The sequence below is a fragment of the Pipistrellus kuhlii genome, unplaced genomic scaffold (genome assembly GCF_014108245.1).
Source record: "Pipistrellus kuhlii isolate mPipKuh1 unplaced genomic scaffold, mPipKuh1.p scaffold_m20_p_4, whole genome shotgun sequence".
Classification (NCBI taxonomy): Eukaryota; Metazoa; Chordata; class Mammalia; order Chiroptera; family Vespertilionidae; genus Pipistrellus; species Pipistrellus kuhlii.
Genome location: NW_023425540.1, coordinates 58,906,677 through 58,922,907, shown reverse-complemented (window position 1 = coordinate 58,922,907; position 16,231 = coordinate 58,906,677). Strand labels below are relative to the sequence as shown.

General features: G+C 44.5%; 1 protein-coding gene across 2 annotated transcripts in view; it reads left to right on the top strand.

The window, feature by feature from the left end:
• The first annotated feature begins 3,419 nt into the window (after window positions 1–3,419).
• Window positions 3,420–16,231, top strand: part of REEP5 (receptor accessory protein 5) — a 30,922-nt gene continuing 18,110 nt past the window's right edge. For both annotated transcript variants that reach the window (XR_004982867.2, XM_036409384.2), the window contains exons 1-2: window positions 3,420–3,618; window positions 4,338–4,431. Coding sequence is in view for 1 of the 2 variants with exons in the window: in XM_036409384.2 (XP_036265277.1) it covers window positions 3,501–3,618; window positions 4,338–4,431 (212 nt within the window). In the remaining variant the exon portion in view is untranslated. The remainder of the gene's footprint in view (window positions 3,619–4,337; window positions 4,432–16,231) is intronic.

The following is a 16,231-nucleotide window of genomic DNA, read 5'->3' as shown; positions in this document are numbered from 1 at the left end:
CCTCATGGCCTTCGAGACAGAGACCTGGTCCCTCTGGTTCCCAGGTCTAGCCGTGTCTGGCACATGGGATATACTCCATAAATAAGAGTGAGTGAGTAGTCTGACACGTAAGTCAGGAGTTCTTATCTTCTGCACATCTTTTCTCAACTATGAATGAGTCTAAGTTTTGTACTGTGATGACTGCACGAAGAAAGAGTCCTACACTCCCTACCCTGATTGCAAGTTCCTAAAGGCAAGAATTATGCAATTTTAGCATCTCACTGTGTGTGTTTTCTTGTTATTTAACATTTTTAAAGCAGGCATTCTTCCAAAAACTTTTAAAAAAATAGCTAATTCAATCATCAGGACAACCCTGTGATTACCCCTGTTTTACCGCAGAGGAACAGAGGCTCACACAGCTTAAGTAACTTGCCTAAAGTCACAGAGCTACATGGTGCAGCTGGGATTTCAGCCATACGGGCTGGTTCCAAACACAGTGCCCCATACATGTACCTTACTGTGCTGCCAGTGTTAGGGGAAACGATGGAGGAAAGAAAAAAATTAGAATCTCAGGAGAAAACTGAGAAGAGAAGAATATTTGTAAATAGATATCCAAATGAATAGTGTATTTCCAAATACTTCATGCATAGTTAATACAATACAAATGTTGACACTGTATGAAATAATTTAGGCTGATTTGAAGACCTACCTTAAAAGGATACTGCTCCTTTACACCTGAAAATAATATTGAATGTAAAGTGTAATTGAAAAGAAAAGAAAAAAAAAGCCCTGGGCAATGTGGCTGGCTCAGTTTGTTGGAATGTCATTACATACACCAAAAAATTCCAAATTCGATTCCCTATCAGGGCACATACTTGGGTTGCGGGTTCAATGCCCAGATGGGGCATGTACAGAAGGCGATATTTAAAAAAGTTCAAAGTTCAGTTACTCTGGTAGGCTTTTGTAATTATTTTCTAGGGTTGCTGTACCAAAGTACCACATAGTAGATAGCTCCAACAACAGAAATTCAGTTGGGGAGGCCAGACGTCCAAGATGAAGGTGTCAGCAGAGTGGGTTTCATCGGGAGTTGTGAGGGAAGACTCCGTTCCAGGCCTCTCCCCTCGGCTTGCAGATGTCTGGCTTCTACCTGTGTGCCTGCAGAACAACTTCCCTCTATGGTGTCAATTTCCCCCACCCTGAATTAGAGCCCACCCTAATTGCCACATTTTGATTTGATTTCCTATCAAAGGACCTTAAAAACCCTGTATCCAAATAGTCCCATTCTGAAGTACTGAGGTTAGGACTCCAACATACCTTTTTTTTGGGGGGGGGGGGCATGATTCAATCATAACAGCAGTATAATAGAGGGGTAAAGACCCAGGTCTGAAATCTAGCTCTGACATTTATTAATTCTGAGATCCCATTTCCTCATTTTTCCCCCTTAAATGAGGATAAAACAGATAGTACCTGCTTCATGTAATTGTGAGGATTAAATGAACTAGTACATGTAGCAATTAAAATACTGAGTAGTACAATATATATTATATACTCATTCATTAAACAAATGAATACCTATTAAGTGCTGGTCATTATTCTAGTTGTTTGAGATTTAGAAGTAAAGAAAATAAGCAACAATTCCTACCTTCATGGAGCTCATAATCTAGTGGGGAAAGAAAAACAATTAAAAAAGTAGGACATATCAAATGTCAGCCAAGAAAAAAATAACCAAGAGTGCTTGTAATTTGGGATCAGAGAGGGCCTCGCAGAAGTGTCATTTGAACAAAGACCTGAAGAATGGGAGGAGACAGTTAAGTGGTTATATGGAGCTTTTCAGATAAGAGGTTTTCCCACCTCAGAACTATGACATTTGAGGATGAATAATTCTTTGGAGGGGGATGTGAGGGGAGGGGAAGACTGTTCTGTGTGTTGTTTAGTGTCCCTGTCCACTACCCACTGGTTGCTAGTAGTGGGTACCATCTACTATCTAAGTCGTGACCATATGTCTGACATGCAAAGATGTCTCCAGACATTGCCACATGTCTTGTGGAGTGCAAGAGCACTCTTGGTTGAGAAGCACTGAGCTAGAAATAAAGTGAAAGGGGAGGAGACTCAGGGAGAGCAGGGGGAGGAGCTCAGCTTGTTTGAGGCACAGCAGGGAGGCAGGCAGTAGTACATGGAATGAACCACATCACCCATGACATTGAGGCCACTCTTTAGGCAGATGGAAGCCACTGGAGGGTTTTAGACCCAAATGGTAACACAACTCGACCCACATTTTTAAAAGATCCTGTTGGCTGCCACATTGAGGACTGCCTATGTGAAAAGACAGAAAGGGACAGCTCAGTAGGGAGGCTGTCACAATAATCCTATTAAATTTTATTTAAAAATTTTGGTTTAATTTGTCCACTCATTCAGCTGGCTGGTGTCGGGAGTGCTGAGAGACCTGAGCTAAGAAGCTCTGGGGAAGAAAAGAGGAAGGAGAGTTAGCAAAAGAACAAGTTAGGCGTGGGCAAGCTGTTTAGCAGAAGTGGAAGGCAGTAGAGTGGGTGACGAAGTCCATTAGGAAGGGCCGCGGGGCGGTGCCGAGCAGAGAGGACTGGGCACCAGTTTGTGTGCGGAGCTGGAGGATGCTCAGCGGAGGCACCAGCGCCCTGGTCTGTAATGAGGAAAGGCAGCAAAGGAACACCCAGCAGCAGGGTGCAGATCCTGGGAGTCGGAAAGAATCATTTTCAAGGGAGTCTCCTGAAATAACATGGGCGACGGATAACCTGAGCCTGGGTTAGGTGGAGCGCTGGAGCAAGACATTCTCAACGAAGCAGAGTAAGGCTCTGCCCAAAGGACTGCAGTTACCTCCTTCTCGCACGTTTGCTCGTAGGCAAGTGCCCGTCTAGTGTCTCCGCCGAGGGAGCTGGAGGTTTCCCCAAGACTTCAGACGTTCAAAGCAAATGCCAGTCCACCCTGAGAAGGTTTAAGGAGTGCAGTACCTTCTGGGGAAAAGGGCCCCCAGAGGAGGGTGTCGTAGGGTCTTTTAAAAAACACTGAGAAAAGCTTCGGCCACGAAGAGAAAGGCGGGTGTGCCTTCAGGGCTCTTTCAGTCTGTAAGAGGTCTCTGCAGGGCGAGCAGGTCCACCACACAGTCCCTCAGCCCTGCAGGTGGGAGCGTGAGGGCGCCCGCCTCTCTGCACCCTCCGTCCCCGCCAGGGCCGTTCGCGGAGGAGCTCAGGGGAGACGTGGCCCTGTTCACCCCCCGAGGCCTCCGGCTGTCCGCGGGGAGGGCCCCTGGCAGGGCCGGTGGCCGCCGCCGCCGCCGCCCAGGGCGTGGCGCGTGCCGCGGAGCCAGCGAGGGCGGGCGGCGGGCGTGGTGGGCGGGGCCGGGGCGCAGGGGGCGGGGCCGCGCTGACGCGCCCGCCCCGGGGCCCCGCCCACCACGCCCTCCGCCCGGCCCGCCGCCGCCGCCGCCGCCGCCCGCGTCGCAGTAACCGCACCAGGAGCAGCCCGGCGGCCGCACCACCGTCCCCGCCATGTCCGCGGCCATGAGACAGAGGTTCGACCGGTTCCTGCACGAGAAGAACTGCATGACCGACCTGCTGGCCAAGCTCGAGGCCAAGACCGGCGTGAACCGGAGCTACATCGCGCTCGGTGGGTGCGGGGTGTCGTCGGGCCGGGAGCAGCTGCTGCACCAGCTGCTGGGGAAGCGGCCGGGGAGAAGGGGTTCGGGGAGGCGATGTCGGGGACCGATCGGGGGCGAACCGCCTCCTCGGGGGCCGCCCGAAAGGCCAAGGGCCCGAGATCCCTCCTCCCGGGGCGGCCCCGCTTCGGGGGGGCGGAGGGGGGCGCCGGCCTGTGCCCGCGGCCAGGTGGCGGGGCGCCCGGGGCGCGGGCCGCAGGGAAGGGCCGCGCTGACGTGTCTGTCCCCGGGCGGCGCTTCGCTGTGGCGCCGAGTGGCGGGTGGGGGCCCCCTCTTCTGTCCCCCCCGTCCCCCGGCAGCAGGCGCGGGGCGGCGGGGGCCAGACCCTCCCAGGAGCTCCGCATCCCGAAGGCGGGACCCTCTGTGGGGCGAGGCTGCCCGGCTGGGGTGCGACCGTAAGGGATGGGGGATGGGGTCGGGGGCCGCAGGATGGAGGGCGGGAGGTAGGGCCCGAAGGTTGGGGTGGTGGTGGTGGTGGGGAGTTTCCCGTTAGCCCCAGACCCAAGGCAGAGCCCCGCGAAGGCGCAGGCCCAGTCCCCGCCTGGTTTGTTTTTGTCCAGCGCGGCCCAGACTGGCGTTTCGTCGCGGGGGAGGGGTAGGGCGGAGGGGGGCGCTGTGGGGCCTGAGTACCGCTCTGCCGCTCAACCCGCGCCTCTCCTCGCGTCTGCAGGTGTCATCGGGCTGTTGGCCTTGTATCTGATGTTCGGTTATGGAGCCTCTCTCCTCTGCAACCTGATAGGATTTGGCTACCCAGCCTACGTCTCGTAAGTGACCCCCCCCCCTCTTCTCCCCCCTGCAACCATCCTTCCTCCCCTTCCCCCATCCAGGGCTGCCCTAGTTACTGGATCCCCAGTTTCCCTGAGAGAGCAGTCAGAGCACCACAGGGCAGCCACTGACTGCTTAGGGTTACACATTTCAGAGCCTTAACTGGATGCTTGATCTCTTGATGACTAGCCGAAACGTTTATCTCATCAGATTATACCGGCGGGATGTGTACCTGATGATGAGTGCACACATGGAAAGTGTTACAACAGAGTCCTCTTGCCTTTCCTGGTGGGAGAGCTGATTCCTTCTCCCTAAGAGTCATTTTAATGTGTGTTTCACCTTATATTCATGTACATAGACAATAAAACCCCATCTATTAGGACTTGCTTAATTCTGAGTTAATGTGAGTTCAGATACTGGGAGCATTTTGTCTTGATTTTAAAAAGGCTTGCCAGAAGAACCATATGATTTTATTCCTAATGTGGGATATAAAATAGAAAGCACAAACAAACTCATAGTCATGGACTACAGTGTGGTGGTTACCACAGGGGAATGGGAGAGGAGGAGGATGAAGAAGATAAAAGGGGGGTCAAATATATGGTGAGGGAAGGAGACTAGACTTTGGGTGGCGAGCACACACTGTAGTATGCACATAATATATCCTATAACTGTATACCTGAAACTTATATAATGTTATGAAACAATGTTCCCCCGATATATTTAATTTAAAAAAATAAATAAATAAAAAAGGCTTGCCACTTATTTTGAGCAACTGGGAAACACTAATATAAAAACAAAAACCTTATGAAATGTATCTCAAATATAGCTCATTGGTTATATAAATAATTTATGCAGTTAAAACTAAATTACAAATGAATCTTATCAGATGAGGGGCTGAATTTATTTGTTGAGGTTGTTTTTACTTTACAGTGTTTATTTTGAAATATTGTACAATTTCATTTTTCTGTGCATTTGACAAGTAATTGTTCTTCACCAAAATGAATTTTTACTCTACTTCCCATGAAAGCTGGTGGGTTTTCCTCTCATTGAATTGCTTTTTACAATTTTCCTCAACCACAGGGACAAAAATAAAGGCTGCTAGGAGGCTAAGGCACAGATAACACATTATTACACCTGTGTCTATCATTGGAAGGGAGGAAATATGTCTCAGAAGTTTTGATTTGAACAATTACATTGAAATTACCTAACTGATAGTTACTTTGTTAATCCGGTATATTACATTGAAATTACGTAACTAATAGTTACTATGTTAATCCGGTATATGTCCTGGCACTCCAGAGAGTCTAGCTACATCTGGGATACTGCTTGCTTATGCATTTGGAGATGTCAGTCTTCAGGGGGAGAAGAGCTTTATCCCGTCAGCACTACCCGCTGTAGCACCTCCAGGTTTTATGGGATACCGAAAGATTCCGAAGGCAAAGCAGAAAAACTAGTTTGGCTTCCAGATCAATGAAAGAGTACAAGAATAGAATTTTCCATTAACTGTATCTGCTGGCATATGGTGTATGTAGCAAGTTTGTAGACAGCCCTGATTCAGAATGGCTTGCATATATCACTGTGTCTGCGGTAACAGTCAAAATCATGCAGTTGTACACTACACTCCTTTACTTTTCTTCCGTTTGTATAGTCTACTTGCAGGAGCTCTTTTAAAAAGAAAGCTTTTAAAGCATTTTTCAGGTTTGTGCTCTAGATTTTATCACATTTAGAACAAATTGGGTGTGGCAGCTTAGTATTGCCTCACTGTTTGAATTATATCGAGTTAGCAAAGCATCTGGATTTTCATAAATACTGAATAGAATGGGGGAAAAAATCCAACCTTCCCCTCCACATCAGTGCCATTTGGTACATAATCTTATGTGAAACATAACCCCTGTGTTGGTCTGATGAGATCATTTCTGTGGGCTTTAGAAAGATGAAAGTCTTCCGTAGGTGGAATAGATAGGTTGATCTGGGGGTGTGTAGACGTGGATGTGACTGAAGACGTGGACAGAATGTGAATATGCTGCTTCTCTGACCTGGAGAGGATTAATTCTAACTGGGGCCATTTTCATTTCTGTGTAGATCAGGTAAGTGGGTTTTATATATTTTATAATCATTCATCAAGTATATACATTTTGTTTTCTACTTGAATATTCTGAGGCAAAAGGACAATGTGCCATATATTGTAATAAGAATTGGAAAGGTATTAAAAGTCGAATAAAGGGAATTTAATGGTTTAAGCAAAAGTTCAGGAAATAATGAATATTTTTGGATTAGTGTTTATTCATAGGATGTTTCCTTTTGGAAGATCCAACTCTTTTACCATCAAAATAAATAGAAGATTCTGTGACTATGGGAACTGAGTCAAGGTTGGCCTCTGGATACTTGGACTTTTCCCTGAAACAGTGGTTCTCAGCCCTGACTGCCCATTGGATTACCTGAGGAGCCTTAAAAAATACTGGTGCCTGGCTTCCACCCGTAGAGATTCTGATATAATTGGCCTCGGTTTGGGGTTTTTAAAAATCCTCAATCCTTTATAATTTTTAAGAATCCTAGTGTGCAGTCAATGTTGAGAATCCCTGTTGAAAAGTGACAGCGGTAACCTGTGCTTGTTACTATTGAAGATGGGGTGAATGGGGCGGGAGTGGAGGAAATGGCCTGCTGACCCTGGGAATAGCCCAGGAGTCTACCTGGTCTCTGCTTTGTGAGGGAGTTTCAAGGAGACCTGGGACTGTGTGCACAGAATAAAACATACAGCCTTCCCCCACCCCACCCCCAGTCAATAAGCATTCAGGCAACCCGTGTTCTGTTCGTCTACTCAAGTCTGTTCATTACTTAGTCCATGTGATTATATCATTGCCAGAAAGAAAGCCCTTGAACATGGTGGTATTAATAGCATCTAAATCAGTGTTAGTTCAAGTGTGGTCTGTGATCACCTTCACTTTAACTGTTCTTGTCATTTTCCCTGGGCTTCCTCGCCAGATTTATATTTAAAAATACACGTTCATCTATTTAGCCAAAATCAAATGCCAGCCACGAGCAAGGCACTGTGGCAGCAGGTTAGATTGGCCAGGGACTAAGGTGGATATGCTCTCCACCCTCTGTGAACGAACAGACTACTAGGATAAACCACAGTAAAAAGTAAAGTAGTGAGAGAGTGTGGTAAGCTCCCCAAAGAAAATCAACAGGGAGCCGCAGCAGAGAATGACAGGAAGGACTCCAGTATTTGTCTGAGATCCTATTTGAGTTAAGACCTGAGGAGTGAGAAGGGGCCAGACAAGTGCAGAGCCAGGCCTGGGCAGAGGGTGCTGAGAGAGGAAAGAGCAGTGAGGAAGGACCGAGAGGGGCAGGTGCTACCAGCCCGGCCAGAGGCTGTTACAGGAAGTGTGTTTTATTGCAAGTTGTTGTAGGGAGTTTGCATGTTTTCTGGCAGCCTTGGTGGGTTTTAAATAGGGCGTGAAATGACTGCTGTGACCTCTAGAAGGAATTGACGATCTTGCCAAATTATGTCTAACCCTTCTTTTTGTCACCTGTCAGCGTTTGCTCCTGCTGTTTCCTCTTATTGGACCATCACAGAGGTGTCCACAGGTTGTGCCTAATGGTCAGCACTGGGCCTAGCTGTAGGGTGCAGAAATGGCTTTTGGAAAAGCTCATTTGGCTTCCTGCTTTTCTTATGACTCACTGCCTTGGGAAATCTGTGGGTGGGCTCAGGTGCACCTGGCTCCAGGTCAGGGCTTGGCATGTTGGAGCAGGCACACAGCTGAAGGCCGGCCAGTGCTCCTGGAGGACAACATGTTCCTCCAGGTGACCCTCGCTCTCTGTGGACATAACTTCAGCCTGTAACCTTCTACATTTCCAAACTCTTTGGCCACCAGGCGTTTCATGGATAGACAGCATGAAATTTAATTCTAGCCGCCTCGTTATCAAGAGCTGTTGACAGAATTTCCTTAATCTCCTTACTTTCCTCTATTCCTGATAAGAGAAGGCAGACTACAGAATAATAAGAGGAACCTCCATTATTAAGATAGATTTACCTGCTCCTTTTGCTGAGCTATAATTCACATGAAGCCTTTTTAAAGTGAACAATTCAGTTGTTAGTATTATATATTCATAGAATTTTTAAAGCATCACCACTATCTGATTTCAAAACATTTTCATTTCCCCAAAAGGAAACCCTACACACATCAGCAGTCACTCCCCTTTTCTCCTATACCCTAGTCCCCAGAAACTACCATTTTACTAACTGTCTCTGGATTTGTCTAATTCTGGACATCCTATATAATAAAAGGCTAATAAGCAAATTGACCAAATGGCGGAATGACTGGTAACTATGATACACACTGACCACCAGGGGGCAGATGCTCCCACAGGGGGAGCGCTGCTCAGCCAGAAGCTCGACTCACAGCTGGTGAGTGCAGCGGCAGTGGCAGAGCCTCTCCCGCCTCTACAGCAGCACTAAGGATGTCTGACAGATGGCTTAGGCCCGTGCCAGTCTGACACCCCCCAAGGGCTTCTGGACTGTGGAAGGGCTCGGGCCAGGCTGACGGACTTCCCCAAGTACATGAATTTCATGCACCAGGCCTCTAGTTTCATATAAAGGGAATCATAACATGTGGCTTTTTGTTTCTGAAGCAGCCCTGCTTTTAATGGCACTGCACAAAAAAGAATCTTCCTGAGGGGCCTCTCAGGAGTGTGTGCTGGGCTCCCCCTTCATACGCAAAGTCTGTTACCTGAGACCTGAGGGGCCCTTGAATGTGGGTGCTGGTCTTCTCCCTGCTTTTTTGTTCAAATGGAATGATGAGGTAAAGTCTAATGACTTTATTTTCTACTAGAGGCCCAGTGAACTAAATTCGTGGTGGGGGATGTGCCCTTGGGGGATGTCCCACTGCTGGTTGCTGGGCCTGAGGTAGGGGGTGGGGCAGGTGCTCGCCAGTCTCTGCCGCTGGTCACCTCCCTCTCGGAGGCAGACCCTGGTGTCACACCATAGTGACGGGTTGTTCTGCTGGTCGGTCAATTTGCATATTAGGGTTTTATTATATAGATTTTTATTTTTGCTCCTCAGAGAAGGGAAAGGAGGAGAGTGTTCTTTTTGTCCCAACTCAACAACCTTTTTAAAATTCCAATAAAAGTATATTTTCCTCTTTTCATTTTATATTTTTCTTTTTTCTTTAGATAAAAAAATACATTTTATTGATTTTTTTTTTTTTTTTTACAGAGAGGAAGGGAAAGGGATAGAGTTTTAGAAACATCGATGTGAGAGAAGCATCAACCAGCTGCCTCCTGCATACGCCCCACTGGGGATATGCCTGCAACCAATGTACATGCCCTTGACCGGAATCGAACCTGGGACCTTTCAGTCCACAGACCGACGCTCTGTCTACTGTGCCAAACCTGTTTTGGCTTATATTTTTCTTAAGGATCAGGCTGCCATCTTCCTGGGTCTATCAGAGTTGGGCCTTAGAGATCAAACATGTAGTTTGACTCAGTTTTCACATGACTGGGGGACAGAGGTGGAGTATGTTTCTCAAGGTCTCACCGAGGCCAGGTTTGTTCTGGAGCCATCAGTGATGACACAGAAATGTGAATATGCACATTGAGGCATAATTTAGTGCCAAGGCTGAAAAATTAAGTATGTATAGAGTGCAGTGTTTTGGTGTGTGTGTATAATATAATGATTGCTTATGCTTTTGTATCTTGTGCCCACTTCAGTGATGTGTCAGTTTTTCTTCTGTGTGTCCTCAACCAGCCCATTTAATATAGAGAGTCTAACAGCAATTAGCTCTTTGCATGGTTCCTGAACACCGGTGCAGCATTTAATTACATAGACACTTGTGGATCTCTGTTTAAATGCTTTACAAAGATCGCTTATTTAATTCTCATGACAGCCCTACAATATAAGTACTATGATTATTCCCGTTTTTCAGGTGAGGAAACAGAAAGAAGTAATTTGGTTAAGGCCTAACAACTGGTATTTAAACCCAGGAAGTCTGGCTCCAAAGTCCATGTTTTTAACTTTGATTTCCTGAGGGAATTCAGTCTTGCCTTTAATTTTGTGTCAGGAGCCAACAGATCTCAAGAAGTGATGTTTGGGGATGACCATGTGAGGTTAGATCAAAAAGGGAAGGGGGGGGATACAATTGGAAAATGAAAAAAACACACACACAAACCACTGTCAAAATAACTGCGAAGTTGTACTAACAAGTAACCATAAGTAAAAGCCACAGCATCATCTTAGCTAATTATAAAGTGAGGAAATTCAGGTTAGAAATGGTTGAAATATGCTTATTTAAGACTTGCAATGGCAGACTCCTAAACAGGTTCATTGCCCTGAGGAGGTTTGAGCAGGTTGCCATGTGACTATATGACTGACAGTTCTGCACCACTTTGTCTCACAGAAGCAAGCCATCTGAAGCAGAGCTGGGCTTCCCTAATGGTGCTGGAGGATGTGGGTTTGCAGTCTCCTAATAGAATCACTAGCAAGGGGTGTGTGTGTTTTGTGTTTTTTGAGAACTTGTAATTATCTTATGTTTCTTCCCTTTTAACCCATGAGAACTTGGGAGCAGGTATATTGTCTTTTTTGGGGGGCGGGGGTTAAGCAGATATATTTTCTACTAAGCTGCTTGTGTTCCTATTACACTAGTTTTTCTCTCTGCACTGTGTCAGAGCAGAGCAGTGTCTACCCACACTGCTTTCTTGGGCCATATGAAGGAAACACAGATATTCTGGCCAACTGTGCACTTGGATCGAAACTGAAGCCTTAAGCATTTCAACATTTTACTTTTGTCAGCTTTTTACTGGTTGTGTTTTCACTTAGTGTTATTGCTAATATTGCTGACTATTTTAAGATGGAAGAATGTGGAAAAAATAGAAAAATACAATATTATTAAAACAATCTGTGCCAGTTTTTTAGGTATAGTAATTCTAGCCAGCATTTGGTTTAAAAAAAAAAAAAAAAGTCTCTTTGCCTGTATCATAGGGAAAAGAAAGTTTTGAGGAGCACATAAGATGATTTAAATTATTCATGACATAGTTTTTAGGCTCTAAGGAGTGGAGGAAGATCCCATTCCTGCTCTGGCATGTTCTTTTTGCATTTTAAGGAACTCTTTTTCTCTCTTTATGAAAGCCTGGATATTTGGTGTGTTTGCTCTTCTGAGTTGCCTTCAACACCTTCCCCCCCTCTTCTTCTCTTTTTCAGGGCTGACTTTGTATGAGGACTCAGTTTTCAACTTAATGGACTTATATAGTATTTAAAACAAGTGTCAATACATACTGGGGTATTTTGAGGCATTTCATGTCTATCAGTAACATTACCAATTTAATTTTGAGGAACAAGCATTCATATAAAATTGCTAGTGAAATTTACTTTTTTGGAGCACCTGATATATAAGTGGGGCTACAGAAACCTGCCCTGACTTCATTCTATCACTTGCTTGCTCTTCTGATTCCTGGGAATAGAGCTTATCATCTGTCCCTTTCAGTCACACGGCCACTATATATATCCTGCAGCTTCTGAGACAGGCCAGGTGATCTAGTGAGGATCACTTACCTGTCAGAGGTAACTCTAGACTGCTCTCTGAATCTTGATATGGCCCTCTTTTGTCTGGGGAAGGTCAGTTTAGGTTGTTTTGAATAGGTAGGGTGTTTGAGCTGAAGTTAAGCTTTATGATACCACACTTGACAAAGATAATATCTTCTTTATATACAATATATACTAAAGGTCCAGTGCACGAATTCGTGCATGGGTAGGGTCCAGCTGGCCCAGCCCCAATCAAGGTTGATTGGGGCTGGGCCTGTTGGGAGGTGGAGATGGCGGGAGGTTGGCCAGGCTGGCTGGGGAGGGACTGCGAGGTTGGCTACCAGCCCCATCCCTGGATCAGGCTGTTCACTGGGTACAGTAGGCATCCATAGGGACCGGTTATTAGGTTGTTATGGCATTTATGTAGCTGCCTTTTTACACACACACACACACACACACACACACACACACACACACACACACATTATTTATATATATAAATAATTGATTTCAGAGAGGAAGGGAGAAGGAAAGAAACATCAATGATGGGAGATAATCATCCATTGGCTGCTTCCTACATGCCCCCCACTAAGGGGATTGAATCCACAACCTGGTCATGCGCCCTGACCCGGAATTGAACTTTGACCTTTTGGTTCATAGATCAATGCTCAATCAGTGAACCACACCAGCTGGGCAATGTATTGTCTTCAATTTTTTAAAATATATTTTTATTGATTTCAGAGAGGAAGGGAGAGGGAGAGAGAGAATCATTGATTGGCTGCCTCCTGCATGCCCCCCACTGGGAATCAAGCCTCCAACCCAGGTATGTGCCCTTGACTGGTATCCAACCTGGGACCCTTCAGTCCTCAAGCAAATGCTCTATCCACTGAACCAAATGGACCAGGGCTATTATCTTCCCTTTGTGCCAGTAAGATTTGCATCTTTTATTGTATTGCTTCAGGCATTAATTCCTTTTAACCAATCCCTTTGAAGGCATTCAGTTTTGAGTTATAAAATGTTAGCTTGGAGAAGTCTTGGAGATTGAGCTGTGGGTGTTGTAGCCAACTTTAACAGATTGGAAATGAGGATCACAAACTGAAGTTATTTCACTCTGGTCACAAGACTGTTGAGGCAAAACCAAGTATTGGTAATAGAGAGGCCTGACTCCCCAGGCTGCTCACTGTCAACATTCCCACAGTTTATATTTGTGACTGAATCTTCCTATTTGTATTAAAAACAAAATGGTGTACTGATGAACAAAAAGATATTCGTTAAGAAACGAAAAAACTGTCAAATTACAGCGGGGAGGGTAGGGAGATATGGGGGAGATAAGAGATCAACCGAAGGACTTTTATGCATGTATATAAACATAAACAATGGACAAAGAACTCTGGGGAAGGAGGGCATATATGGGGGGGGGGCATTGGAAAGATATGTACACATATAATACCTTAATAAAAAAATGAAGAAAAAAATTTAAAAAATGGTCGATAGATGATAAATAATGTCATAATAATTTAACTAAAATTTTTGACCAGTGAATGCTTTTTTTTTTTTTTTTTTTCAGTAATTCACTCTCCATTAGAGATGTTTTATGGACTCATCTTAAAATGTATTTGCCTGTGAATTTAGCTTATTACATATCATGAATTTCATTAAGTTGGTTATTTTATACTATAGGAGAACACTATATTAAAGAGTAGAAGACAGTTGCTATGTTTCTCAGAAGCACATTTGCCACTAGCTAGCTCATGTCTTTTGGGGAGTGGGTGTTGGGATGAGGTGGGTTAAGCATGATATAAACAGTACACAAGCAACTTGGTTGTATTGTATATTCTGTTTTCTTTCACTTGTCTCTCTTGCTTGTTGATCCTCTCTCTTGCTTTGCAACATACCCACTCAACAGTGAAAAACAAGGTAACTGAATTTCCATGGTTCTGACCTTGTTTTCCTTGAAGAAAAAAAATTAATTGGCACAGTGTTTGTCTTAAAATATGTGATGCTTTTCCTTCCTGCTTGATGCACTGCATGTGTCAAATAAGATTCACAATAGCAGAGTCCTAAACAGAGGTAACGGGAGTAGGAAAACCATTATGAGCTATGAGGCATTTCTACTTCAAATTCTCTTGATAAAAACAGCCCAAAACAGTCCCGTACATAGTGGGCACTATGGATGGTCAAATTACATGTCTGCTGTATCAGAAAGGATTATAAACATAGTTCATATTCAAGCATCAAAGGATCTACCTTGAACTCTGGACTATTTGTTATTTAACCACAAACAGTTTCCTTTCTCTTCTTTATGAACAGCACATCTCAAAGCTTTTTTTTTATTTTATTATTGGTAAAGGCTTTTACTAACGGCATTATTTATTTTATTATTTACTAGAGGCGCAGTGCTCGTGTGCACTGGTAGGATCCTTAATGGATGCCGGCTGCCAGCCAGGGCCCCACCCCCTGGTCGAACTCCCTGACAATCCCCAGGCGAGGGGACAACTTGCATACTACATTTTTATTATATAGGATTATATAATTTGTAATACAGGATATAGAATGAAACTGGTAAAACTTCTCAGTGAACTTTCCAGATTTGCCATCCATCTTATACTTACCCTTCACTGCATATGTATGTGCGTATAATACATAAATATTAAGTTATACAATATACCGTTCTAATGTAGGAAATTGACATTTTTCAATTTAATGACATTAATGAAAGTATTGAAATACCCAATAACTAGAGATAACCTTTGAGTCTGAAAGAGTTAAAATAGTGTCAAAAATGCTTAATTTATGCACAAATCGGTTTAGCTCAGTGGATAGAGCGTCAGCCTGTGGACAGAAGGGTTCCAGGTTCGATTCTGGTCAAGGGCATGTACCTTGGTTGCGGGCACATCCCCAGTAGAGTGTATGCAGAAGGCAGCTGATCAATGATTCTCTCTCATCCATGTTTCTAACTCTCTATCCCTTTCTCTTCCTCTCTGTAAAAAAATCAATAAAAATATATTTTTTAAAAAATGTTTAATTTATAACTTCATTGAAATATGAAAATGTAACATCCATCCCAATGATAGAACTTAACTGAAGTTGTCATCAATGGAAGAAGAAAATATCAATAATTGAAACTATAACAGGAATATCTCAAAAACATAGAAAATGTGGTTTTCCCCTCATATCTGCTTTTCTACTTGCTAGTTTTAGTTTCTTAATGTTATAACAGAATATTTATAATACAAATATTAGCTAAAAGTTGGGTAGTATATAAATTTTTGTATCTGTTAATTGCTTAAACTTCTGAATGCTATTATTACATGTTAATAAACATGGACTTTGTGTTTACTGCTATCCTTTGGCCGCACTTGGCTCCTGCCCTTGCTTTTATTATTTATTTATTTATTTATTTATTTATTTTAAAATATATATTTTATTGATTTTTTACAGAGAGGAAGAGAGAGGGATAGAGAGTTAGAAACATCGATGAGAGAGAATCATCAATCAGCTGCCTCCTGCACCACCCCTACTGGGGATGTGCCTGCAACTAAGGTACATGCCCCTGACCGGAATCGAACCTGGGACCCTTCAGTCCGCAGGCCAACACTCTATCCACTGAGCCAAACGGGTTTCGGCTCCTGCCCTTGCTTTTAGAAAGCATCAGCAAAGGTGTGAACAATAGCTGGGTCAGTGAGGGTGGAGGCAGCTGCACCAGTCATATGGCTGAGTGTTCTGATGCAGGCTGGCCAGTGGGTATTGGACATATTAGTTCCAGTTCAATACCAATGTAAGAATTTTGGCTAGCCACCTGAAAAAAAGTGTCAAATTTGTTCCCATTAACCTGCTAGTAGAATTTTTGGAATTTCAGCTAACATTACTTTCTGTAGCATTTGCGATTTGGGGAGAGAGGCATAATTGAAATCCATGGATAATTCTCTAATCTCCTTTTAGCCTATTAACAATTATATTAATCCTTTATCAGCTCTGCTTAGCTGGAAAGACTGGAGTGTTCTTACCACTCTAATTTTTTTTTAGTCTATGGTCTCCTGATGATAAATTATGACCATACTAGAGGCCTCGTGCATGAAATTTGTGCACCGGTGGTGGTGGGAGGGGTCTCTCAGCCCGGCCTGCACCTTTTTGCAGTCTGGGAGCCCACCATGGACATCCCTCTTGCAGTCCGGGACCCCTTGCTCCCTACTGCCTGCCTGCAGTGGAGGCGAGAGAGGCTTTCACCACTGCCGCTGTGCTTGCCATCCATCTACCCTGCTTCTGGCTGAGCAGCACTCCCT